At 43.3% G+C, this 27,709-nt stretch overlaps 1 protein-coding gene and 1 pseudogene across 1 annotated transcript in view; one reads left to right on the forward strand and one right to left on the reverse strand.

Annotated features, from left to right (window-relative positions):
• Positions 1–27,709, forward strand: part of TMEM164 (transmembrane protein 164) — a 276,287-nt gene that overhangs the window by 223,100 nt on the left and 25,478 nt on the right. Inside the window, exon 4 of the mRNA XM_006889915.1 lies at positions 5,889–5,967. Within this exon, the coding sequence (XP_006889977.1) occupies positions 5,889–5,967 (79 nt within the window). The remainder of the gene's footprint in view (positions 1–5,888; positions 5,968–27,709) is intronic.
• Positions 11,706–12,094, reverse strand: LOC102848542 (annotated as a pseudogene).

A 27,709-nucleotide genomic window follows, 5' to 3' on the forward strand; every position in this document is an offset into this window, starting at 1 on the left:
TGGATTGAGGCTCAATGTCAAGAAGGCAAAGATTCTCACCACTGGACCAATTGGCAGCATCAGGATGGATGATGAAGAGATTGAGATTGTACACAGCTTTAGTTTGCTTGGCTCCATAGTCAACAGTCTTGGCACCAGCAGCCAGGAAATTAAAAGGCACATTGCCATGGAAAAGTCTGCTGTTAGGGACCTCTCCAAAGTACTGAAGAGCAATGGTGTCTCTCTGGAGACTAAGGTGCGTCTGATACAGGCCAGGGTCTTCCCAATCACTTGTTATGCATCAGAGAGTTGGACAATGACCAAGGAGGATAGAAGGAGAATTGATGCCTTTGAGCTGTGGTGCTGGAGAAGAGTATTGAGAATACCATGGACTGCTAGGAAAACAAACAGATTCATCCTGGAAAGGGTTAAACCAGGTGGCTCCTTGGAGGCAAGGATTCTGAGGCTCCGTCTAACATACTTTGGACATGTTGTGAGGAGAGACCGGTCCTTGGAGAGGGACATCATGCTTGGGAGGGTGGAGGGCAGCGCAGGAGAGGAAGGCCCTCTATGAGGTGGATTGATTCAGGGACAGAGCGGAGTTTAGGGCTGTTGTACATAGGGTCGCTATGAGTCATAAGTGACTCGACAGCACATAACAACAACAACAACAACAACTAATTCTTGGATGCTCCTTAACTTCTCTGGACCTCAGTTTCCTTATCTGTCAAATGGTGGGTGATCATAGCCCCTACCTTATAGGAAAGTTGTGATAATAAAATAAGGCAGTACCTGTAAAATTGTGTAACAAATGGATGGTTTATCATGTGAGTACTTAGTATAGTGATCTAGGATCTTGCAAGCTACTCTTTGGGAGGAAAATGGGGTAGCCTGCCCCTGTAAAGATTTGCCACCTCAAAATCCCTGTGGAGGGTGACTATGACTCAGAATCAGCCTGATAGCAGTTGGTTTCTGGGTTTTTAGATGACCAGTAGTGCCTTAGGGAACTCTGGTGGCTTCATGGTAAGTAGTCTCTCTGCCAACCCAAAGGCATGTGGTTTGACTCCACCAGCTGCTCCATGGGAGAAAGATGACAATTTCTTCCCAGGCAATTTACTACCTCTGAGAACTCACTAGAGAGTAGGCTTTGAGTCGCTTCTGACTCAATATTATATAACAACAACAAAGTAATGTCTTGACTTCCTTTCGGCACCCTTTTTGCTGCCATTTTTATGTTGTGGTGGTGATTTATTTTCTCCTCTCTCCCTGTCGCTCTGCCTTCTCCCTTCATCTCCCAGTTTTCTCAAGCTTTCTTCTTTGCCTTAGTTCCCCTTTCACCTCCCTGGCTGCCAGTGGCGCCCTCACCTAGTTTTAAAACCTCTTTGTGGCCTTTAGAGATACAGAACTAGTAGAGCAGAGGTGAAGAGTGCCCTCAGAGGAGAGAAACTGCCAGTAGAGGCAGTTCTTGGCCACCTCAACTGATGTCTGAGGTTAAGGGAACTGGCAACACTCTCTGGTGATGGGAGGCCGGGATTGCAGGTCATCTTGTCCACTATGAGGGGTTGAGGGGAGCTGTGAGGGAAAATGAAGATGAGAATTACTTAAACAGGAAGGGGTTGAAACTGTCACCAGACAGAAGGTTAAAGAGTCAGTGCCAAGGGTGTGGCTACTCTTGCTGCTAATACCCCTCTTACCACTCTCATTAATAGTAACTGTGGGCCCTGTCCATTGATCAGTTCTAGTGTGTCAGCCTTTGAAATGGGGGTAGGGGTGGGGTAAGGGCGTGTACTAAGAACATCATTAGAGCCAGATCACCTGAGTTTGAATCCTGGCTCTGCCACTGAGTTGAATGCACGGGTCTGGGGTTTTTGGTTCTTTTGTTTGTTTGTTTTTATATTATCTAACTGCCCTGTGCCTCAGTTTCTCATTCCTAAAATAGTGATAATAGGAAGACTGTCATTATTTTATTGTTGTTGCTGTGTACCATTGAGTCAGAACTGACCCTCCAGGAATGTTTCAGAGGTGGTAAATTGCACTGGAGGAGGTTGCCCATCTTCCCCCCACAGAGCAGCTGGTGGATTCAAACTGCATCGTGTTTTATGAGTTCACTGTTTTTCCAATGCTATGTCATTTTCCATTGTGTGACTGTGCCATAGGTTTTCTATCCATTCATTTGTTGGTGAGCACTTGGCATGCTTCCATCTGTTTGTCACTGTGAATAAAACAGCAATAAACATAAATGTGCATAGTTTTGTTTGAGTCGTGGCTCTGGTTTCTTTAGGGTATAGTCCCAGTAGTGGAATTGTTTATCACTAAGCCATCAGAACTCTCTGGTTATTTTATTAACTCTAGTTTTTTATTAATTTAAAAAAAGTTTATTTGTGTGTGTGTGTGTGTGTGTGTGTGTGTGTGTGTGTGTGTGTACCATCAAATTCCATCTGACAGGTACAAGAGGAGATTGTCCTTCCTTCTCCAGCAGAACGTCTGGTGGATTTGAACCACACACCTCTGGGATTGCAGTGCAGCTTCTTGCCACTAGGTCATCAGAGCTCCCTAGGCTAATTGGCAGATAATAAGGAGTTGGAGTCTCTGGATGGTGCTAAGAGTGAATGCCTTTATCTGCTAACCAAAAAGTTTGTGATTTAAGGCCACGCAGAAGAGCCTTGGAAGAAATGCCTGGCAATATCCTTCTGAAAAATCAGCCATTAAAGACCCTATGGAACAGAATTCTACTCTGACACACATGAGGTCACTAGAAATTAGAATTGACTCGACTTCAGTTAAAATTGTGTCAGTTGCAACTAGTTTGAGTATTTGTACATGTTTTTCATATTAAAATCTTGCAACGAAATAAAGTCTCAGCATAATGATTTTCATTTTGCTGAGGCCACAACTGGGTTGAGGAAGTTGAACGACTTGCCCAAGGTCATCAGGTTAAGGGGCACAATCAATTATGACAGACTCTAGAGGTTTTGCTTGCAATTGCCAGACTCAGTGGCCTTTCTTGGACATAACAATAGGAACTGTGCTTTCCAGGGGAGCTGTAAGGGAAGGAGGAACAACAGAAGTCTAAGCTCAGCAGAGGTGATGCTGGAAGACATGTCCCAGTTGTTGCAAGCTCTCTTCTTCCTGCAGAAGAGCAGCCAAGGTCCCCAGACTCAATTCAGGGAGAGGACAATTTCCAGGCTATTCCTTGGAGGCTAGGATTTTGAAGTGCTATCTCCCATACTTTGGCACATGACCAGGAGGGACTGGTCCTTGAAGAAGGACATCATGGTTGGAGGGGTGGAAGGACAGCACAGGAGAGGAAGACCCTGGATGAGATGGATTGATACAGTAACTGGGCAGCGGTGGTGGTTTTGTGTCAGAGTCAGTGAGACTGGCTCAGGACAGTGCAGGCTTCAGAGCTGTTGTACATCGGGTCACGATGGGTTGCAGGCAACTTGACGATTCATAACAACAACAACAACAGATTATAGCTAGAGAGCTGAGCTTCCCTGGAACTCTGTCCTCCCTGTTTTCTAACCTTTTTTGCATCTCACTGTCCTCATCTGTGAAATGCTTCTCTCCTGGGGATTTTGCAAGGATGATGTAGATCTTGGGTGTGTGTGTGGGGGGGGGGAAATCTAAAACTAATTATGCCGTTGTCATTTGCCATCAAGTCAGAACCAACCCATAGCTGAACCTCCAGCGGGTTTTCAGAGGTGGCACATCTCACTGGAGGAGATTCCTATCTTTTCTCCCATAGAACAGCTGGTGGATTCAAACCAAGTGCCTTCAGATTGGCAGTGCAATTCCTGACCATCAGGCCACCAAAGGATTACCTCATGCACTACCCATATTTTATATATATTGTTTGTTTGTTGTGTACTGTTGAGTTGGAACCACTACCCATATTTTAAATAGTGGGTGATCACAGCACCCACAGACCACATGACTGAGGGACCCTTGTGATCCTCTGAGGCTTTGCTAACTCCACCACGCCATGATGCCCTTGGTCAAATCCCATGACCCTTTTCAGCTGTTAGGGCATACATCTCTTAACATGATTGGTAGGAACACACTTCTGAAGCGAGCTTTCATAATTCCTTCTGTGAGTGTACAGTAATATTTCAGCATCCCCTGGGTCTCAGGAAAATTTTCCTTCTGTGCGGTTTTGTTTTCTGGTGGTTTTTGTTTTTGTTTTTTTTTCCCTTTTCATTGCAGGATCCAGGGCCCACAGTTGCCCCAGCTCCTGTTCTGGGAGCGCTGCCATTTTTTGGTCTTGGCTCTTGGCACAAAGGCAGGCTTGGCCTCCTGTGCCTGAGGAGTTTCAAACTGCCTCCTCTCATTAACAGACAGTTCTATGTGCTTGCCCCCAAGGCACCAGGGAGGCAGCTGACCCTTTCACCAGGTGACCTTGTCTCCCTGGGCTTCCCTTTTGGGGGCCATGTAGGTCCTTCGAGGCCAGGCTTATTGCCAACTGCTAAAGTTCTCCACCCAGCCCCTTCTAGAACTGAGGTAGCCACCTGACCTCTTCTGATTTCTTCCTGCTTCCAAGCTCTACAACCAGGTACCTGTTAGATAGAAAAATGAGTTGAGGGCAAAGAGAGAAAGAAGCTTGTCCCCAAAAAGGAACAGGCCAGTATTGTGTGGTCTAAAAGGGACGTTATGTGACCGTGCACAGAGAAGCTAAAAACAGTGAGAGAGTAGTCAAGGGCGACTTCTTTTTATAGAGATTTTTAGGGAGGACTAGTGGTAAGAAGCTGCATTGCAATTCCAAAGGCAGGCAGTTCAAATCTACCAGCTGATCTGTGGGAGAAGGATGGGTAGTCTCCTCTCGTGTGAAAACCTGGATTTGTTCCAATTTGACTTGATGGTACTCAACAATAACAACAACAGCAGGGAGGATGGTATTTTGCTTGGAATTTTAGGGCTGTTCATGAACTTGGTATGGGCTTTTGTGATTAGACCTAGACTCTGGTCTCTGGTCTGGTCATCAGGTTTCTTCAAGGAGTGATCAGGCCTAGGGGCAACTGCGACATTCTTCCTCCAGTGCCCATCCAAGCTAGACATCACATCCTGGCTTGATGATCTAGACCTTCATTTGAGAAAGACACAGAGCTGGAGTAAAGGAATGAATGAGAATATGTACGCCTGTGTGTGAGAGTACAGGCTGGCTGTAGGGAAGATGGGAATATCCTTTTGTGCATGTCATGCCAGAATTGGCCCAGCTGCTTGGTCTTCACCCAAGAGTAAGACTAACCCTGGACCGACCTCAACTATTCACTGGGGAAGAGTTTTATTCTTGAATCCAGGTCCAGCCAAACCTAGTAATCCGTTAAAAAAAAAATCTGGAAAATGAGGATGATAAATCCTTTTTATGGTCTTCCTGTCCAAGAAGACATAAGCTTTTAAGTAGTCCACCCCCAGAAATAGGAAGTGACATCACGTTGTGTTGTGTTTCTTCAAGTATGTTCCACAGAATATTGCTTAATAGGAAAGAGTCACGGGTTAAATAAATAAGAGAAACATGGAGATAGAGATACAGGGTGTTCAGTAAGTTCCTTCCTGTAAGGACTACACAGGTCCTTTACACACCAACAGGTACAGCAGCTCTCCAAGTGGGGTGCTTCTGCATCTTGTGTAAATAGGAGCTCGCAAACATTTCACCACACCTTTTTAAAGGAGCACTTTTTTAATGCCCACCTCTGCAAAATCGACTTTGAGAAATACCGACCTAGGTGATATATGTATTCATTTCATTGCTATTTCTTGTTTGTGAGAGGAGGCAGAGTGGTGAAATGTATGCAGTTGCTGCAAGTGTGGGCCCTAAAGATCAAGGGCGTCTGATTTTAGAACTTGTTGAACAGAGTGCTTGCTTCCTGCTCTGTAACACCTCTTTCTCTCTCTCCCCCCTATCCTTACAGCTTCCCTTTGAAATGGAGATTTACTACATCCAGCATGTTATGCTCTACGTGGTGCCCATCTACCTGCTGTGGAAAGGAGGTAAGGCCAGCAAACCCCACCTCTCTGCCACCCGCATCCTTCTCCCTTCTGTTTTCCGATGTCACGGACCTCTTGCGCACCTATCAGCAATCTTGAGCTGCTGTTTGACTAGATTTCGACAGGGTGTCTGGAGGCGTCTGGGGGACTTTTTAGAACCGTCTTTTGTGGATGAGCTTGGTGCTGCTGGTTGCCTGTCTTTCACAAGGCCTTGGCTTTGAGTTCTTTGTCTGTGGTGGTGTTGGGTTTGCATGGAAGCCCTCTATACTTGCCTCGTCTTTGATGCTGTTCCCTTCTCCTGCCTCACTGTGAGGTATAGGGTAGCAGGAAGCCACTTAGTCCTCCCAGGAGGGGACCTTTGTGCTCTTGTTCATTGTAATGCTCTTCTCTCAGAACGAACAGAAGGTATTGAAAGGGACAAAAGTCCCAGAGGCTTTATGGGAATGAGGGAAGACGATGGAGAAAGAAGAGTGACCTTCATGCAAGATTAAACCATTGAAAACTTTATTTGGTTATGAGCGAAAGACCATCAGCCTGGTAGACAGACAGCATAGATAGGAAGTTGCTCCATTTTGTGGCCTAACAATGTTGTTCCCTCCCTCTAATGTATCCTGTTTCAAAGTGAATGGGAGTAGTTATTCCCTCAAAGCAGCTATCTCTCCACCTTCTTCTGTTCCGGAAAAGTCTATAGCTGGAAGCCAATTTGTTTTAGTCTTAGCCACTACGGTCTCCATCTTAGATAGCTGTCCCAGGCATAGATACTTTCAGCTCTCTGGCACTAAAAATGGCATGAGACGCAATGGTTTGGGGATTCTGTGGGCTTGGCTAGTTCTCAGCTCATGCTTGTTTCCTCTAACTCAGGAATTCGGGTAACTCTTCCAAACTTGCAATATGAGATTTTCTCAAGGAACAGTCAATCCAGAGACATGTTGGAGAATGGACACCGTTGATATCCATGGACTCTGTTTAGCATCAGGAGACTTGTCCCCGTGCTCTCTTTCCCATCTGTTGTTGTTAGGTGTCCACCTATCACTCACTCACTCACTCATAGCTCTTGAGTTTCTACCAACTCAATAATTAACCCTTCAGCAACTTTTCCGAGGCAGAAAGTAGCACAAGAGGAGACCATCCATCTTATTACCGAGGAGCGACAGATTCAAATCATTCACCTTTGGGTTGACCTTACGCACTAGGCCACCAGAGTACACTCTTCTGAATAGTCTTTTTTAACGTGGTAAATGGATCTTAAACTTTTTAAAATTTTATTTCATACTGGTTTACATTCAAGGTTCATAAAGTTTGTATACATTGTTTTCCACACCTGATCTTTGAAGTTGGTTTTCCCCTGTGTGGCCACAAGGGGTCTCACACTGTCAAATGGCCCTTCCTTTTTATTTGCTCTAATTGCACTTCCCCACTGAGCTTTAAGGGAAATCCATTATCTATCAGATTTGCTCCATTTCTCATCTCTGTTCCCCCTTGATTCAAGTAAGTTGTGTTGTTGTAGTGTATCATTGAGTCGACTCCAACTCATAGCGACCCTATACATAGTAGCTGTGAACCCTGCACTATTCTGAGCCAATCTCACTGTCTCTGACATAACTACCCTCATTATCGCTGTCTCTTAATATTAAAATCTGTGGGGTTCATTCATTCTGAACTGGACCAAGACACAGTTTTGCCAGGGGTCTAGACCCTGGCCACTCATTGAACCAGGGTGTCTGAGGTATGTGTTCAAAGGACTCCTGAGTTTTGACCAAATGTACATGGCTTTATTATTTACTAAATGTACAGGTTTATTATTTAAACCTGTTGGTGCCCTGAGATGACCATAAAAATCTGTCAGATAGCTGAACTAGCTTGTTCTGACATCAAAAATACTAAACTGCACCCCACTTTCACCCTCAAATTAACAAAAACAAACTGGAAAGCCTTACCCGCTAGAAGTGGCGGATCCTCCTGTGGACTCTTTGAGAGAACTGAGAAAGTAAAGATTCCAAGTAAGTGTTAATTCTAATTAAGTTCCTATTCCTAGTGATTCTTTCCCTCTTTTCTGTGGTTTCTGACCCCAAGAGGAGGTTGTTGTTGTTGTTGATTGTCATCGAGTCGAGCACAACTCATGACCTTATGAACCAAAGGCCTGAAGCCTTTGTATGACTATCATCATTTATCAAAGTTCATAGAGTTTCCAGAGGCATGTTGTTTAGGAAGTGGATAAAAAGAATAATAGTAACCATACTTACTGTAACACAACCACCATACTTAAGAAATTGTAAAGAAACTCTGGTGGCTTAGTGGTAAGGAGCTGAGCTGCCGACCAATAGGCAGGTAGTTCAATCCACCAGCTGCTCGTCAGGAGAAAGGTGGACAGTCTCCTCCTGTGTGATTTACTGTCTCCAGAAACCCACTGGATGGTCAGCTGTGAGATAACATGTAACAACAACATAGTAAATTGTTTGTTGTTATTTTTGCTATGTGCCATCAAGTCTCTTGCGACTCATAGCGACCCTATGTACAAGAACCCTAAACACTGTTCTATCTTGTGCCAACCTAGCCATCTCAAACACACTCATTCCCACCACTCCAGTCACAGAATCATCAAAGGTCTTCCTCTCCTGCGCCGCTCCTCCACTCTGCCAAACAGGATGTCCCTCTCCAAGGACCAGTCCCTCCTTGCAACATGCCCAAAACATGTCAGACAAAGCTTCAGAATCTGGCTTTACCTTATCCAGGACAAACCTCAATACTCAGTGGTACACTCAATACTCTTCTCCAGCACCACACCTCAAAGGCATCAATTCTCTTTCTATCATCCCTAGTCACTGTCCAACTCTCCGATGCATAGCACATAATTGCAAAGACTATACCCTGGATCAGGCACACCCTAGTCTCAAGCCTGACTTCAGTGCTCTTGAGAGGTCTCTCACAGCTGACTTTCCCAGTGCAATTTGTCTCTTGATTTCCTGGCTGCTGTTACCAAAAGTGTTGACTGTGGAGCCAAGTAAACTAAAACTGTTAACTATCTCAATCTCTTCACCATCCATACTGATGCTGCCAATTGGCCCAGTGGTGAAAATCTTTGTTTCCTTGATGTTGAGCTTCAATTCATATATATAGGAGGCTGCAGTAATAGCAGTGATTATTTTGTTATTGAGTATTTCCCTATGTTTGATATACTGTCCTTGGCAAGTTGAATGTATCTTCTCATTACAAATAGCCTTAGTCATCCTCCTTATACAAAGGAGAAAAATCAAAGCTCAGAAACATTAACAACCTTGCTTGCCGAGGGCTAAAAGTAGTAGAGTCACAATTTAAAACTTATCCTAGTTTCTCTCTCAACCTGATACTCTTTCTCATATTCCATATTATCCTAAAGAACAGATACTTATCTTTGAATTACATTAGACTTCGGCCCAGGAGTCCTTCTCTCCTGGGCTCCACAGCCCTCCCCGCTTCCCCAGCAAGCCCATTCAGTACATATTTGTGCACCTAGTATATGTCAATCATGTGTGCCGGAAATCAAATAAGACAGGCACAGTTCTTTCATAGGGAGTCTATTGGAAAAAACAGGCAAGTGTAATACCATGTGATAAGTGCTACAGAGGGTACTGTAGAAGCATAGATGGCCAAAAGCCAGGTCAATGTTCTTTATCCACTCTGGGGAGATGATGTCATCTTTTTAGAGTGCATCCTACTGGCAGCCCCATTCCCTGACAAGATTGGAGAAATGTTTTGTTATTGCTAATAAACCCTGATGGCCTAGTGGGTAAAGGAGCTCCACTGCCAACCCAAAAGCAGGCGGTTCAAATCCACCAGCTTCTCTGTGGGAGAAAGAGGGGCAATCTCCTATGCCATTTACAGCCTTTGAAAAACTGCTGGAGGGTCCACTATGAGTTGGCTTTTACTCAATAGCACTGACATGATGAATAAACTTGAGCTACCCTTGGTTATAATTTCAATTACAGGACACATAGCATGCGTGATTTGACTCTAAGCCTAGGGCAAACATCCAAGTGCCATCTCCCTCCCCACAGAACTTGAAGGCCTGTGTCCTTTTCTACTTTGGTAGCATTGACCAGCTGTGAGGTCTTTGCAGCTCTTTGCTGCCCTCTGCTGATCACTTGAGGAGAACTATTTAAATTTATATTAAGAAAAGGCTCTATGACTTTGACCTAAATTTCTTTAGGTCAACTCTTCTTTGACCCAAATGTCTATTCTTTTCAGCCTCTTTTCTTCATATTCTACTTTCCCTACGAAGATCAATTATTGGAACTTTCCTCTTATGAGGTCCTGAAAGTTATTTTACTCCTTTGACTTGGCTGGATCCATGTTCTGTCCCTTTTCATTGTGCTCTGTCTAAGGAAGAAAATTTCTGAAGTCATTCAGATTGAGGCCTCCAGGATGTTTAATTGAAACCATTGATCTTATGTGCCTTCGAGTTGTCTGTGACTCATAGCCACCCTATGTACAGCAGCTCTGAATCCTTCCCTGTCCTGAGCCAGTCTCACTGACTCTGACACACAAACCCTCATTGCCCCAGTCACTGTATCAATCCATCTCATCTGAGGTCTTCCTCTCCTGTGCTGTCCCTCCACCCTGCCGAGTATGATGCCCTTCTGCAAGGACTGGTCTTTCCCGCCCACATGCTTAATATGTGAGACAGAGCTTTAAAATCCTAGCCTCCAAGGAGAAACTTGGTTTCATCCTTTCCAAGACAGACCTATTTGTTTTCTTGAGGGTCTCTGGTATGTTCAAGACTCTTCTCCAGCACCACACTCGAAGGCATCAATTCTTCTGTCATCCTTAGTCATTGCCCAGCTCTCTGATGCATAACAAGTAATCGCAAAGACCATGGCCTCAACTGGAAGCACCTTTGTCTCTAGACTAACATCGTTCCTTCACAGGTCCTTGAAACTATCCAAATCTAATTGGATTCACCCAATTAGAATGATATAGTTGGTATTATAATTGTGTTGTTGTTGTTGTTATTAAGGGCATCAAGTCAACTATGACTCTTAGAGACCCTATGAAGAGTAGATCTGAACTCTGCCCTGTCCTGTGCCATCCTCACCATCTCAGACATGCTCAAGCCCACTGTTACAGTCACTGTGCCATGTCTCGCCACTTTTGCAAGCTTCTTTGTACACATTTTCCTAACATTCCCTCCTTTCATTATTAAAGAAGTGTTGTCCCTCCTGTCCATAGCCAGTCACACTCCTATGTGATTCCTTTCCATACCTTCTACCTCCTGTGGAACTCTAACAGTGAGCCACTTGCTCATTTGGATTTTCAAGCCATTCTTCCCAACTATCTGCTACTTTTAAAATAATAAGAGTGCTCAAGTTTCTCTCACTCTATGAAAAAAGGTACTCATAACTCTCTTTGCTCTTCCTTTCACAGTATCTTAAAAGAATGTTGTCATATGCTGCTGAGTCAGAACCAACTCAAAGCAGACCCTCTAGTGGGTCTCCAGAGGCAGTAAATCACATGGGAGGAGATTGCCTACCTTTCTCCCAAAGAGCACTTGGTGGATCCAAACCATGTGCCTTTGGGATTGCAGCACAACTCCTTACCACTAAGCCACCAGAGCTCCCTTCTTAAAAGAAAAGTCTATGAAAAAATATTTCCTCAACTTCAGTTCTTCAGCCACCTGTTCAATATATGTCCTTCATGCTATTGATTTTTTAAATGATGAATAGAAGATTTATTTAAGCAATAATACATAGTCATCTCTGTCACACTTAATATAAGATGTTAAATCATCGTCCCCATTTTCCTTCCTGGATATGATTTTCTTTTCTATCTCTCTGGTTTTGAAAACATAATACCAGAAGAAGAGGGGCCCAAGGCCAAACACAGCTCCTATGAGGGAGAGCTTGGGAGTGGGCCTGAAATTGGGATACACATTTGCTGATCTTGCATATGTCCAACGAGTCAAGGCAGGATCTTCAATGATTGTCTGCCGGTTGGGGTCCTTGAGCTGGGGCAGATACTCACGTTTAAGCCGGGATCTAATGACCAGCTGCTCGATTTGAGCCCGTCGGGTCTCTGGAGATATGTTGTATTCAGCTGGGTCAAGGGTAGGAGGTAGGGTGGCCAGGCGCAATGGCTTGCACTTGGGGAATGACATTTTGGCGACCGGGCAAACAATTGCACCTCGCTATTGATTTTTTTAAAAATGAAAACACAATTATAGTTGGTTTTTGTTGTTTTTTTAAATTATAGTTATTTTTTAAGATGTTGTTATGTGCTGTCACGTTGCCTGCAACTCATAGTGAACACTGCTCAGAACCCCGCTCTCTTCTGAGCTAACCTCACCATCTCATAAGCTTTGCAATATCTACAAAATAATGAGTTTGATGTCCTAATGTATTTTAATACCTATTAAGTACAAAACTATTAAAAATTAAATGTTTACCTGGTTACCAACTGAAATCACCTCATAAACAGTACATAACTTTGAGAGACATTTCTCTATGTTTGATGAATCCATCCATCTTCTCAATCATCCTCTCTTCCTCAGAGCATTCAAATCCAACACCTTCTTCCACCATGATTATTGGAACTTGCCTGCCTGATCACAGAAGTGACATTTCTAAAGATTGCCAGTGAAGTTCATCTGACCAAATCTAATGACTACCTCTCAGTCTTTATCCTTCTGGAGTTTTCTGCTGTATTTGATATTGTTGGTCATTTCTTTGTGAAATGATCTGCTCTGTGAACTTCCAAAAATTTCCCTCTTTCAGAGAGTGAAAATTAGTAAATAGGTAGTGGTGTTGTAACAAGTCAAGTACCTCTCATAGTGACCTTATGAACAACAGATCTGAACCCTGCCGTGTACTGTGTCATTCTCACCATCTCATATACTTGAACCCATTGTTACAATCACTGTGTCCGTCTATATCGTTGAGGGTCATGCTCTATTTCACTGACCCCCCCCCCCCTACCTCTTGCACCATGCCATCGTCTTCTAAGTATTGGCCTCCTCCTGACAACATGCCCAAAGTCTGTGAGGTGAAGTTCCACCCTCCTTGCCTCTAAGGAGCATCTTGGTTGCACTTCCTCCATGACGGACTTGTTTGTTCTTTTGGCAGTTCATGGAATATTCAGTATTCTCCTCCAAACACCACATATAAGTAGTTGTTGTTGTTGTTTGGTGCTGTTGAGTTGTAGACAACTCACAGCAACCCTGTGAACAAAAGACCTGAACACTTCTATAACTTTCATTGTATCTCCAAGTTCATAGGATTTCCAGAGGCAAACTATTTCGGAAGTGGATGCCACTCCTGCTTCCAAGCTTGTTTTAATCAGGGAGCTTCACTAAACACTGTCCACCATGGGTAACCATTGTCCCATTAGACACATCAGTGTCACAGTGCTCAGTATCACAGCAACCACAAGTTACCTCTGTTCAGCAAAGGGACAGACCAGTGCTCTACCCCTTAGAAGAATGTTTGACCAAAAACAATTAAAACCACAGATACATAATAGACACATATTACTGGTATTGAAAGGGATAGCAGTATACAATGAGATGATGACCAGCATAATGCCACAAATGAGAGGGAAGATAACAGAGAGATACACAAGAAATACAGCAGTCTACAGCAGATACACACAAGCACGCGCGCGCGCGCGCGCACACACACACACACACACACGCAGATCAGAAGAACAGATATGAACAGTGGAAAGAACTATACCAATGACCATACATTTATTTGGCAGATGATATTTCTACATTGATGCAGGAGTGGCATCCACTTCTTAAACAACATGTCTCCGGAAACTCTATGAACTTTTATAAATGTTGATAATTATAGAAAGGCTTCAGGCCTTTTGTTCATAGGGTCACTATGAGTCGTGCTCAACTTGAAGGCAATCAACAACAGTAACAACATTTCTACGTTGGTATTACTATATACTGTAATTATATCCATGTATATAGCAGAGCTAATGAGGCGGTGTTATGTCAATTTCTTAATCATAACCCTTATTCTTGGGGAAATGAGTTGTTGGTTCTGGGACCTTGAGGCGGTGGTCTTGAATATCATTAAGGTCAATTGGTATAACATAGTTAACAAAGGAAATGTTCTATATCTGACTTTGTTGAGTGTTGGCTAAGATTGTAGAAGCTTGCAAGCACCCTTCTAAGGGGTCTTTCCCTGTCCAGAACACAGAAGAGGGAAGCAAAGCAAAGCAGAGATGTGCTAAGACAAAATTAGTCCAAAGGACTGTTGAATCACATTAACCCTAACTCCCATGACTCTGAGACCAGAAGAAGTAGATGATGCCTATATCCCTCTGCAGACCACTCTAAAAGGGATCACCAGTTAAAAAGATGCTAGTCAGAGCTGAGGGGACATGTGGAACGAAGCTCAGAAAAAGACCAGGCTTCCTGGTCGGAATAAAAAGCCTGATGGAACTTCGAGACAATGGCTCACCACCCTTACTTTAAAAAAAGAAAGAGGCAAATGAAGGTTATTGAGAGACAAAGATGGTCTGAACTGGAGAAAAACATCCATTGCCATAGGGTGAAAACCAGCCTCACTGCTAAGCAGCATTCTGGATGTATCTCTTCTAAGGCTGACATGTTCATTCTTTCCTGGCTGTCCATGGCGTATTCATTCTTCTAGCTGCCCGTGGTATATTGTTTGCCACCACCACAATCTGATTGCACTGTTTATTCTAAGAGCTGGCGAATTTAACCCTGTTGGCACAGAGGTTAAATGTTTGACTGTTAACCAAAACCTTCATGGTTCAAAGCCACCAGTTATGCTACTCTGTATGAGAAAGGTGTGACAACCGGTTTCTGTAAACTTAGGAAATCTTATGGGGCACTTTTACTCTGCTGCTGTGAGCTGATATCAATATAGTGGCAATAGGTTTGGTTTTAGAGGTAAGGGGTATAGAAACTATTTTATTTAGATATAGATATAGAGATAGATAGAGATAGATAGATATAGAGAGATATAGAGATAGAGATATGTTGTTATTGCTGTTAATGTGCCAAGTTGTTTGCGACTCTTTGTGTTGTTGTGACCCTATGTACAACAGCCCTGAAACTTGCTCTATCCTGTGCCAACTGTACTGTCTCCCACACACACCTACCCTCATTACCCCAGTCAAGCATCTCCCTTTCTTTCTCCATCCCACCACCCTCCCAAGCATGATATCCCTCTCCAAGGACTGGTCCCTCCTTGCAACATGCCCAAAGTATGTCAGACAGAGCCTCAGAATCTTTACCTCCAAGGAGCAGCCTGGCTTTACTGTTTCTAAGACGAACCTTTTTATTCTCATGGCAGTCCATGGTACATTCAATACTCTTCTCCAGCACCACAGCTCAAAGGTATCAATTCTCCTACTATCATCCATAGTCATTGTCCAGCTCTCTGACACATAGCAAGCAATTGTGAAGACTATGGCCTGGCTCAGGTGCACCTTAGTCTCCGGACTGATGTCGTTGCTCTTCAGTAGTCTGGAGAGATCCCTGACAGCCAGATATCCCAATACAATTCATATCTTGATTTCCTGGTGGCTGGTACCAAGAGTGTTGATTGTGGAGCCAAGCAAACTAAAGCTGTTAACAATCTCAATCTCTTCACCATCCATAATGCTGCTGCCACTTGGCCTAGTGGTGAGAATCTTTGTTTTCTTGATGTTGAGCCTCAACCCATATAGGAGGCTGTAGTCCTTGATCTTCTGCAGCAAGCGCTTCAGGTCCTCCTCAGTTTCAGCAAGCAGGGTTATGTTATCTGCATAAGGCAGGTTGTTGATGAATCTTCTTCCAATCCTGATGCCACATTCCTCCTCTTACAGCCCAGGCTCCTGGATGATCTATTCTGCATATAGATTGAAAAGGTATGGAGATAGGACACATCCCTGGCGTACACTCTTCCCAATTTTGAACCATGCAGTGTTTCCTTGCTCTGTTTTGACAACTGCCTCCTGGTCCAAGTGTAGGTTTACATAAGCACAATCAAATGTTTCAGAATTCCCATTCTTCTCAGTCAGCCATAGTTTGTTGTTATCCACACAGTCAAGCACCTTTGTAATTCATAATTTTAAATACCATAAGCCATCCTGAGAAAAATCTCCTCTCCACCCTTTTTCCTCAGCCATTTCTACAGCTCTACCAAAACCACTGTTTACAGAGTTTTTGTATATTATTCCAGAGTTTCTCTTAGTATATACCATGAAACCGGTGAAAACTGGGACTTAACAGATCTCCTTGCTTTTCTGGGCCTCACAGGTATTTTGCCTTTGACAAGATGTGGTTTTGCTACTCTTCTATTGCTCATGTCAGTGGGGAATACTTGTTTTCCTTCTCTGACAGGTTTCCACCAAAGACAAGTTCCAGCTTTCACAGGTGTGCCTATATAAGTAAATAAAATAATTTTCATATTTTCCCTCCTGTTAAGGCAAATATCTTAAAAATAAACATATTATAAAACTATTGTTTTAACAGGATTTCTTAGAAAGTTTCCATTAAGCCCATAGAAAGCATCCTCATTCTTTTTTTAAAAAAAAATTTTTTTTAATTTTTAATTTCATATACCATCAAATTGGATCTGACTGGCACAGGAAGAGTTTGACCTTCATTCTCCTCTCACCTTTGGGATTGCAGTGCAACTTCTTGCCACTAGGCCACCAGGGGTCCCTAACGTTCTCATTCTTTTACACAGCCACATAATATTCCATTGTGTGGATAATAAAATACAATAATAAAAGTGACAAGGCTTTACATAATGTTATAATGGACCAGACACCTTTTTTTAAAGTTCTTTACATAAGCTAATTTTATCCCCAGATCGATCATTTTAGATACTACTATAATTATAGTCATTTTACAGATGAAGAAACATGCTCATATAGTAAGTGATAGACCTAGAATTTGAACCCCAGTAGTATGGTCCCATTCAAGTTGATAGAATTTCAACTTACTTGGATCCACAATTAAGACCCTTGGTACCAGCAGTCAGGAAATAGGAGACACATTGTACTGGGAAAGTCTGAAGTTAGGGACCTTTCCAAATTATTGAAGAGTAATGATGTCAGTTTGAGGACTAAGATGTGTAGGATTCAGACCATGGTCTTTCCAATCACTTGCTATGCATCTGAGAGGTGGACAAGGAATAAGGATGATAGAAGAATTGACGCCTTTGAGCTGTGGTGTTGGAGAACAGCACTGAACATCCCATGGATCACCAAGAGAACAAACAAATATGCTTTGGATGGGGTGCAGCCAGAGTACTATTTGGAGGCAAGGATGATGAGACTTCACCTCACATACACTGGGCATATTGCTAGGAGGAGCTATTCGTTGGAGAAGGTCATGATGTTTGGAAGGGTGGAGGATTAGAGAAGGAGAGGAAGGCCCTCAACTATTTGAATCGACACGGTCACTGCTGCAGTGGGCTCTGGTGTGTCAGGAAGTGTGAGGATGGCGTGAAGGATAGGACAGGTTCAGATCTGTTGTTCATAGGATCACTATGTGTTGTACTCAACAGCACCTATCAACAAGAAGTATGGTTCCAGCATTGTTTTTAAGAACAGTGTTTTCAAATACCGTGCTACAACACTATATTGTTGTTGTTATGTGCCGTCGAGTCGTTTGCGACTCATAGCGACCCTATGTACAACAGCCCTAAACCCTGCTCTATCCTCTGCCAATCTCACTGCCTCTGACACACCCATCCCGATTACCCCAGTCACTGAATCAATCCACCTCATAGAGGGTCTTCCCCTCCTGCACCGTCCGTCCCTCTACCCTCCCAAGCATGATGTCACTCTCCAAGGACCTTTCCCTCCTTACAACATGTCCAAACGATGTCAGACGAAGCCCCAGAATCCTTACCTCTAAGGAGCAGCCTGGTTTAAGCCTCTCCAGGGTGAATCTGTTTGTTTTCGTGGCAGTCCATGGCCAATACTTGTCTCCACCACCACAGCAGTTCTCTGATGATGGGCATTTATTTTGTTTTAGATCTTTTAAGACTGTAACATTATTGAATTTCTTTGTATATGTGTCATTTTACATGTGTACAAACAATAGCTATAGGAAAAATTCCTCTAAGTATATTTGATGAGTCCTCTCCCTATCATCAGTGTCTTGGTCATAGCCCAGCTAATCTCTTGCCTTAAATGTGACAATTCATTTTGTTTGATCTTCCTGCCTCTAGCCTCCCTAGTGTCTATTCACAACCCATCCCTGTAGCTTCTAAAACTATTTCTAAAGTTCAAATAAGGTCATTTGTAGTTATTGTTGGGTACTGATGAATAAATTTTCAACTCATAGTGTCTACACATGACAGGGTAGCGCTGTTCCATAGAAGAGACACTGGATGGGTTTGGAATGGGTAGATGTGAAATGCTAAACTTTCTGTTAATGGCCAAACACTTAACTGTTGCATCACCATGGCTCCTTAAATAGATCCATAAACACTTTGTTACCTAGCCAATTCTAAATTGTAACCACCCTATAAGACATAGAAGAACTGCCCCATAGGATTTCAAAGACTGGTATCTTGACAAAAGTAGACTGCCTGATCTTTCTCCCATGAAGCAGCTGGCAGGTTCAAGGCTCTGTAAGTAGGATCATCTTTCTCCCATGGAGTAATTAGCGGATTAGAACCTCCAACCTTTTGGTTATCAGCTCTACACATTATACACGTGAGGAACTCTGGTAGGATGGTCCATAGGGGTTGAACTGGTAAGTCCAACATTATATACAATCTTTAATAATTCAAGCTCTGATGGCCATGTGGTAAGAAAGTGTGTTGCAATCCCAAAGGCACGTGGTTCAAATCCACCAGTTGTTCTGCAGAAGAAGGATGTACAGTGCCCTCCCATGAATGAGATTGACTGTCTCTGTAAAGCCACTGGAGGGTCAGCTGTGTGTTGGTTCCCACTTGAACGTACACCACCACCACAACAATAATGCAAGCTAGAAATTATTGTGCTCTTTCTGTGGACTAGAGGCAAAGTACCTGTTTTATATGCATGAACTTGATCTCATTTAATCTTCACAATGTCCAGTAGCCTGCTGGAGGTACATAACCTGGGGCTCATGAATTTGAGCTATGGGGCGTAAGAGTGCTGAACATCCCGTCTTCAATTGTGTTAACAAAGTAGCATATTCCTCTGCTTGTGAATAGTATGGAGCTTCATTTCTCTGGTTATAAATGTGGATAACAAACCATTGTTAAACCAGTTTTACTCAGGATATTGTCACGAAGTCTCAGATACTTCTTTTTTATGTTACTGCTGTTGCAGATGTTTCAAAATACTATTTACATCACTAACTCAAAATGTAGAAACATTTTTTTTTACATAGGAAAATTAGTCTTTATTGCTTTAAGCTGTTTGGAAAAAAAATCAGACCAATGTGCAGTATGCATGCTATTGGAGACTTGGGTTTTTGGTTTTTTTAAAATTGAGATTTTAATGAAAGTTTACAGAGAACTTGGATTTAAATTCATACATTGTTGCACATTTCCTCCCTACCTTGTCCCCCAGTTCTCTTCTCTTTGGAAAAAAAAATTCTTTCATTGTTTTACGATTTCCTCCCACCCACCCCTGTCCACTTTGCTATGCACCTCCTGTTCGGGACTGTCAGAAACAGATTTTTTAAAGAGTTGTTGTTGTTAAATGCCGTTGAGTCACAGGCGGCTCATAGCGACCCTATGAAGGAGAGTCCTGGATGCTTGGGTGCCTTTCATCCTCTCTCCAGGTTCATAGGGTTTCCGGAGGCAAGCTATTACGGAAGTGGATGCCACTCCTCCTTCCACGCTTGTTTAATCGGAGCTCCACCCCACTCTCAGTACGCACTGGGTAGCCAACCATTAACGCATTTGACAAATCCGTGTCACAGTGTTCAGCCTCACAGCAACCACAAGTGACCGGCGGGACGGCAACTTGTGTTTTGATAAATATTTCTAGATAGTGTTGCCATCCTGTACACCTTATAGGGATCTATTAGCAGAGTCCATAAGGAGTTGCACTGCTAAACCAAAGATTCATGGTTCAAATCCACCAGCAACTCCTCTGAAGAAAGATGGGCAATCTCCTCTCATGGATTTACAGGCTCTGAAACTAGATGGAGAGTCAGCTGTCAGTCTATTCTGACTTGAAGGCAGTGATAGAGAGAGAGGGAATTAAAATGCTTAAAAATTTTGTTCAGAGAGGAGGGCCTATATACATCACGGTGTTCATGGGTCAGAAACCCCATCACACTCTCAGATAAACTAGCATTGAGACCAGGCAGGCAGATATTACCATCACAGTGTGTTGCTTCTCCCTGCAGTTTCTGGATCCTGACTGAATGATTTCAAGTTCTAGTTCCACTGCTTACTTGACCAAGGCTCTCTTTTCTCATTTGTAAATAAGAAAAAATAATAGCATTTACCTCCCAGAGTTCTACCACTACACTGCTATAACTATCCTCTTACTTTAGAGGGTTCATTTGGTTGGCAACCTCACACATGATGCACTACCCTACCAGGGCTCCTTTTGGTAAGTATGTTGTTGGTAGGTGCCATCAAGGTGGCTCTGATCCAGAGCGACATCATGTCCAATAGAATGAAATCCTACCCCGTCCTGTGCCGTTCTCACAGTCTCTGGCTGGGAGGAAGTATTGCAATTGCTGTAGCAATTTATCCATTTTACCACTAGATGGCAGTAGTCACACCTTTTCATCTTTTCCGGAGGTGGTCGGTGTTATGTGCCGTCAAGTCACCGGGGACTCAATTAAAAGACTTAGCAGTTCTGCTGGCTATAGGAGTGAGGAAAAGGGAGAAATCTTTAGGGTACCTTGGTTCCGGTTTGGATGAATGGATAGAATTGGATGCCACTAACAGACATTTCATTTCAAAGATGATTGTTGTTGTTCCTTTGTGCCGTCAAGTCAAAACAGACCCATAGGTTACCCTCTGGTGGGTTTTCAGAGGCAGTTAATCACACGGGAGGAGATTGTCTATCCTTCTTTCCCGTGGAACAGCTGGTAGATTCGAACCACGTGCCTTCAGGATTGCAGCACAGCTTCTTGCCACTGAGCCACCAGTACTCCTTTCAGTGACGATGTTGTTGTGTGCTGTCAGGTTGCTTGCAACTCACTGTGACCCTGTGTACAACAGCTCTGAGCCCTGCTCTATCCTGAGCCAATTTCATCGGGTCTGACACACCTACCCCCATTATCCCAGCCACTGAGTCATTCCATCTCATTCAGGGTCTTCCTCTCTTGCACTATCCCTCCACCCTCTCAAGTGTGTTGTCTCTCCTTGCAGCATGCCCAAAATATGTCAGACAGAGCTTCAGAATCCTTGCCTCAAAGTAACAGCCTGGTTTCACTCTCTCCAGGACAGACCTGATTATTTTCTTGGTGGTTCATGGTATGTTCAGTACTCTCCTCTGGAACCACAACTCAAAAGCGTCAATTCTTTTCTCATGTTTAGTCCTTGTCTAGCTTTCTGATGCATAGCAAACAGATTGTGAAGATCATGGGCTGGATCAGGCACACCTTAATCTTTAGACTGACATTGTTACTCTTCAGCACTCAGGAGAGATCCCTGACAGCAGATTTTCCTAATTAGTTTTTTTATTTCCTGACTGCTGGTGCCAAGAGTGTTGATTGTGGAACCTAGCAAGCTGAAATTGTTAACAAACTCAATCTTTTCTCCATCTATAATGGTGTTGCCTATTGGCCCAGTGGTGAGAGTCTTTGTTTTCTTGACGTTGAGCTTCAATCCATATTGAAGACTACAGCCCTTGACCTTCTGCATCACTCGCTTTAGGTCCTCCTCAGTTTCAGTAAGCAAGGCTGTGTCATCTGCATAATATTGGTTGTTGATGAGTCTTCCTCCAATCCTGGTGCCACATTCCTCCTCATAGCCTCCCAGATGTTCTATTCTGCATATAGATTGAAAAGGTATGGAGATAAGATATATCCCTGGTGTGTACCTTTTCTGATTTGAACCATGCAATGTTTTCCTTGCTCTGTTCTGACAACTGCTTCCTGGTCCAAGTATAGGTTTTGCATGAGCACAGTCAAGTGTTCTGGGATTCTGATTCTTCTCAAGGTTAGCCACAATTTATTGTGATCCACACAGTCAAATGTCTTCAGTTGGATGGAATATCAGAGCGGTTGGGACTCTGTAAAGAGAGAGGGTCAGTGATAGAGAAGATACAGAAAATTAAGAATGTTTCTGGTTCACGACAGAGTTTTGGTAATTCAACCATTCAGTTTCCTCCCTGTAGTTTTCTGCTTGAGGAACAATTAAAACACACACACACACACACACACACACACACACACACACACACACACACACACAAAATCTTCAAATACCCAAACCCTCAAATTCATTGCTGTATAGTCTCGAGTGCCTCATAGCTGACTCTGCCAACTGGTTTTCTGAGGTAGTAAATCACACAAGAGGAGAATGCTCATCTTTCTCCTGCAGAGCAGCGAAAAGATTCAAATCATCAGAGAGGCAATTCCTCTTGAGCTAATAGTGCAGGTGCCTACAGGCTACACTCCCAGAGCTCCTTACAAGGAGAAATAGGGGTGTGGGATACAGAATGTCACTTTTTTAAATTAGCCGAACATATAACTTTATCTCCTAAGTGGGGCTTTTCTGCCAAGCTGGGCTAGAGCTTGGAGCTGTAGTCTCAGCTCCTCAGTGAGTTTCCTGCTCGTTTACCTGACAATCTTACATGACTGGGGCTGCAGAGAAGGCTTAATCTCGTTTCCCATTGAGAGAGACTGAGAATCTCAGCTAGAGTACAGAGGAAGGCAAGCTGACCTGGCTGCGCAGAGAGGTTCTACTCAGATGTGAACCATACATGCATGTGAACCAGTAGGAAGGTAAATTGATAGGTTTCAAATCCTGATTTCCTCTTGGCCAGGCTCTCTAATTTATCTGTTCTTCTATTTTATCATCTATAAAATAATAGTAGGGTTAAATGGCGAGCTAACCAGAGAGTTGTTGTTATATACCGTCAAGTCACCTGCGACCCAGAGCGGCCCTATGTACAGCAACTCTGCCAAGCATGGTTTCCTTCTCCAAGGACCAGTCCCTCTTGGCCACATGCTGAAAACATATGAGATGGAGGTTCCAAGGAGAAACTTGGTTTCACCCTCTCCAAGACAGACCTCTTTGTTTTCTTGTCGGTCCATGGTATGTTCAAGACTCTTCTCCAGCACCACAACTCAAAGGCATCAGTTCTTCTTCTGTCCTCCTTAGTCATATTCCAACTCCTCTGTCATCGTTAGTCATTATTCAGCTCTCTGATGCCTAGCAAATAATTGCAAAGACCATGGCCTGTCAGGCGCACCTTAGTCTCCAGACTGACATTGTTGCTTTTCAGTATTCTAGAGTGGTCCCTGACAGCAAATTTTCCCAATACTGTGTCTTTTCATTTCCTGACTGCTGGTGCCAAGAGTGTTGATTGTGGAGCGAACAAGCTATAGTTGTTAATAATCTCAATCTTTTCTCCACCCATCATGGTGCTGCCAGTTGGCCCAGTGGTGAAAATCTTTGTCTTCTTCATGTTGAGCTTCAATCCATATTGAAGAACACAGTCCTTGACCTGCAGCAAGCACTTCAGGCCCTCCTCAGTTTCAGCAAGCAATGTTGTGTCATCCACATAACATAGGTTGCTGATGAATTAAATCCTGATTTCCTCTTGGCCAAGCTCTCTAACTTATCTTTGCTTCTATTTCCTCATCTAGAAGATAATATAGGGGATAAATGTTTAGCCAACTAGAGGGTTAGCGCTTTGAATCCACTCAAAGGCACTTTGGAACAAAACTAATTACCATTGAGTCAGAACCAACTTGTAGCTGACCTTCCCATGGGTTTTCAGAAGCTTTAAATCCCAGAGAACGGGATTGCCTCTCTTTCTCCCAAGGAGAAGCTGGTGGATTCAAACTCCTTATCTTTGGGTTGGCAGTGAAACTCCTTACACACTTGGCCACAGAGCTCCCGCTTTAGAAGAAAACACTGGTAATATTCTTTCCAAAAGTTAGTGATTGAAAACCCTGTGGAGTCCAATTCTAAACTCTGACACACTGGGTTGCCTTGAGGCAGAATAAATACTTCCTGATGGGATTATAAAAAGCATTAAATGAGACTATATGTAAGCTCTTTTAATAGTAGTACCTGGCACAAAGTTTAATTAGTATGTACAGACAAGTTGTCTGCTGTGACAAGTAGGTTTTTGTTTGTTAATGTACCATGACCCTTCCAACTACTAAAATGTGGTTCAAGCAGTTTTTCAGGCTCTGAACTCAGCCTCTTCAACAGGTTGTCATCCTTTAGAGATGAGCAACCACGTGGGATAGTAGAAATATGGAGAGATGGGGTTAAAGGTAGTTCAATTTATTGGTCTTGAGGTTCAAGCTGGTAAAGTAGGAAGTGAGGCTAGGAGACAGCTGAAAAACAAGGAGGAGAATTAATGGGGTAGGTAAGAGGGAGTGAAAGGCCAAGAGATCTCCAGCAGGGCTGGGAGAGTGCATGCATCATAAAAATGAGAGTATGAGAACGGAAAGTCAGAGTGCTGGTTATTTAGAGGTTCCTGAGGTGAGGGCCCATTGGGGTGATGACAGAAGCCAGATTGTGAGTAATGAAGTCAAACTGAGGTACAGACCAAGTGTAGAAGGTTCAAGAAGCTAGGAGGTTGGTTAGCTTGCATTGTGGGTCACCTCCATAGATATTGAAGATCCCCAGAATGTGGACACAAAAAGCTATGACAAGAGGACCGCGCCAGGCCGAGCTGATCTGGTATGAATCTTACAGTCACCTGGAGGACAGTGAGATGACAGTGACAAGGAGGAATGGAACCTTGAAACAAGGAGAGAGGGAAAGAATGATCATTTAGAAGCCATCATGGAATAAACAAAAGAGAAGACTCTCTCACTCCCTTTCCCTCTTTTAAAAACACAAAAGCTTGCCATTCATTGCTGAAGTACCTTTTCACGTTGAATTGTTAGTTGCCATTGAACCAGCTCTCGACTCTCACAACCCCTTGACGCCATGCAGTTGTGTCATCCTGCACCATCTCTGTGATCATTGGTACGTGCAGGCATTTGTTGAAGTTACTATGACTTTTGCGTGCCTGTTGTTGTTGTTGTTGTGTGCCGTTGAGTTGGAACCAACCCGTAGCTGACCCTCCAGAGGCTTTTCAGAGGCTGCAAATCACACAAGAGGAGACTGCCCATGTTTCTCCCATGGAGCAGGTGGTAGATTCGAACTGCTTGCCTGCGGGGTTGCAGCACAGCTTCTTACCCTTAGACCACCAGAGCTCCCTTTGGAGTGCCTGTTGTTGTTGTTGCATGCTGTTGAGTTGGAACCAAAGCATAGCTGACCCTCCACTTAGTTTTCAGAGGCAGTGTAATCGCAAGAGGAGATTGCCCATCTTTCTTCCATGGAGCAGCTGGTTGTTTTGAACTGTATGCTTTTGGAGTTTTTTTGTTTTGGGTTGTTTTTTGTTGTTGGTTTTGTTTTGGTTTGTTTTTGTTTTTGGTTTTTTTTAAAGGTCCTTACTGCTAGGCCATTAGGAGCTTTGGTGACCTACTGGGTACGGCATGTGCCGCCAACCCAAAGGAACTCAGTTTGAATCCACTGGAGGGTTAGCTATGACTCTGTTTCAACTCCATGGCAGTGAAGTTAAAATCTTCTGGGCCATATTCTGTTGGGATCTATAGTTTTCTCATTGGCTCCTCCTTTTCAGAAATAGATAGCCTGGCCTTTCTTTCTCGTTCACCTGGAAGCTCTGCTGAAAGCAATCCACAATGAGTGAACCTCCTGACATCTGAAACACCAGTGACATTGCTTTTAGCCTCAGAGCAACATTCAAGTCACCACAGTATGTCAGACTGATAGGTAGGTGGTGGTGCTAGTAGAGTTGCTGTTGTTTGTCGTTGAGTTCGAACCAACTTATAGCTGACCCTCCAGTGCAGTTTTCAGAGGCTGTAAATTTCATGGGAGGAGATGTCCCATCTTTCTCCCACGGAGCAGCTGGTGGATCCAAACCATCCACTCTTGCACTGGCAGTACACCTCCTTCTCACTGAGCCTCCCTAGCTCACCAATATGAACAGAGGGGTGGGAGAGAACTGCCTCTACTCAGTGCAGTCATCAAAAGAAGTCTCCATGAGAAAGGCCATTAGGGGAAAGAGGACGAGGAGCATTTTGGGAAAATATAGACAGGTTTGTTCGTGGTGGGACTAGATTTCTAGAGTTGTAGTGGGGTTAGGTTTAGAAGGAAGGTGGGACTGAGTGTAGGGGAGCCTGGAGCACAACTCTAGGACCATGGCTTGGTCTTGGCCTGCACGTGGGTGAAGGCATTCTAGATCTTTCGTTTGAGGACCAGCTTTGCTTCATGTGCCTGCTTTATTTTTCTTCTTCTTCTTTTAAAGTTGGCTTATTTTCAGTAAGGGATCTCTAGTGGCATATAGAGAGTTGTGTGGTGAACACAAAGATGGCTACTCTCTAGTGGTTCAAATCCACCAGCTGCTCTTTGGAAGGAAGGTGGGCAATCTCTTTTCGGGTGACTGAAAGCCTCCAAAAACCTGTTGGAGAATCAGCTATGATTCTGACACCAGGACAGTGAGTTTTAAAATTTTAATTGTTTTATTAGGCTTGTTGTCATTGTTATGAACCCTCTAGCTGGAACTGACTCATAGCTGACCCTCCAGTTGGGTTTTTAGATATGGTAAATCACATGAGAGGAGATTGCCCAGCTTTCCACCTCAGAGCAGCTAGTGGATTCGAACCGTGCTCTTTTGTGTTAGCAACTTATCTCTTTAGCACTAAACCACCAGAACTCCCTTTTATTAGGCAGGGTTTCACAAATAGGGTTTAGGGAGTTACTTAACTTGGATGGCAGGGAGGAATTACATCTATATTTTCACTAACCTCTCTCCCTGAAATATAGCATATGAATGAATACAGGCAAACCACTCACCAGTGGTATTAGCTATATTTTATCATCAGTGGCAGTCACAGATGGCCTAATATCACATTACCGTGATTGAAGCCATCTCAGGATATTGTTTTATTTTATTGTTGCTTTGAAATTATGGTAGTTGAAAGACCTGTTGCTGGATCATATTACTACATGCATTAATAAAGAACAATTCTTAATGTTGCAGGTTTGCTTAAATATTTTAATATCTGTGTTTTAGTATAATTGTCTTCCATTGAAATGTCACGCCTCTAATTTTATGCATTTAAAACAGGTTCAGAGAAAGGGTTCATCTGTCTGGGCTGCCACAGCTATTCCTACCTCTCACCAGAACCTGGCCTCAAGGCTGATTAGAAAGAAATCCTTTAGTTTTTCACTGGAGGGCGCTCTTGTTCAGGGATTGGTGACCAGTGGAAATCTCCTGGGTGACATGAACAAAGCCGTTTGTTTTAAAAGAGAGGCAATTTTACATATTCTTTGGGGATATCTGAGGAAGCTGGGGTATGGAAACCCCACAGGTGTTAAGTGGGCAGTCCACTCTGTATTGAGTAGGTGTTAAACCCTGGAGAATGAAAATTGAAATCCAGTTCAAGTTTATGACCCCACTGCCGTGGAATTAATTTGTTCCAATTCATCGGGACGTTGTAGGACAGAGGAGAGCTGCTCATAGGGTTTCTAAAGGTGTAATCTTTTTTAAAAAAATTATTTTTAATAATTTTAATGAACATTTACAGAGATTTTGGATTTCCATTAATTCATTGCTGCACTTCTCTCCCCGTCCA

This window comes from Elephantulus edwardii, unplaced genomic scaffold (genome assembly GCF_000299155.1).
Source record: "Elephantulus edwardii isolate Elephantulus edwardi_28Jun2011 unplaced genomic scaffold, EleEdw1.0 scaffold00083, whole genome shotgun sequence".
NCBI lineage: Eukaryota > Metazoa > Chordata > Mammalia > Macroscelidea > Macroscelididae > Elephantulus > Elephantulus edwardii.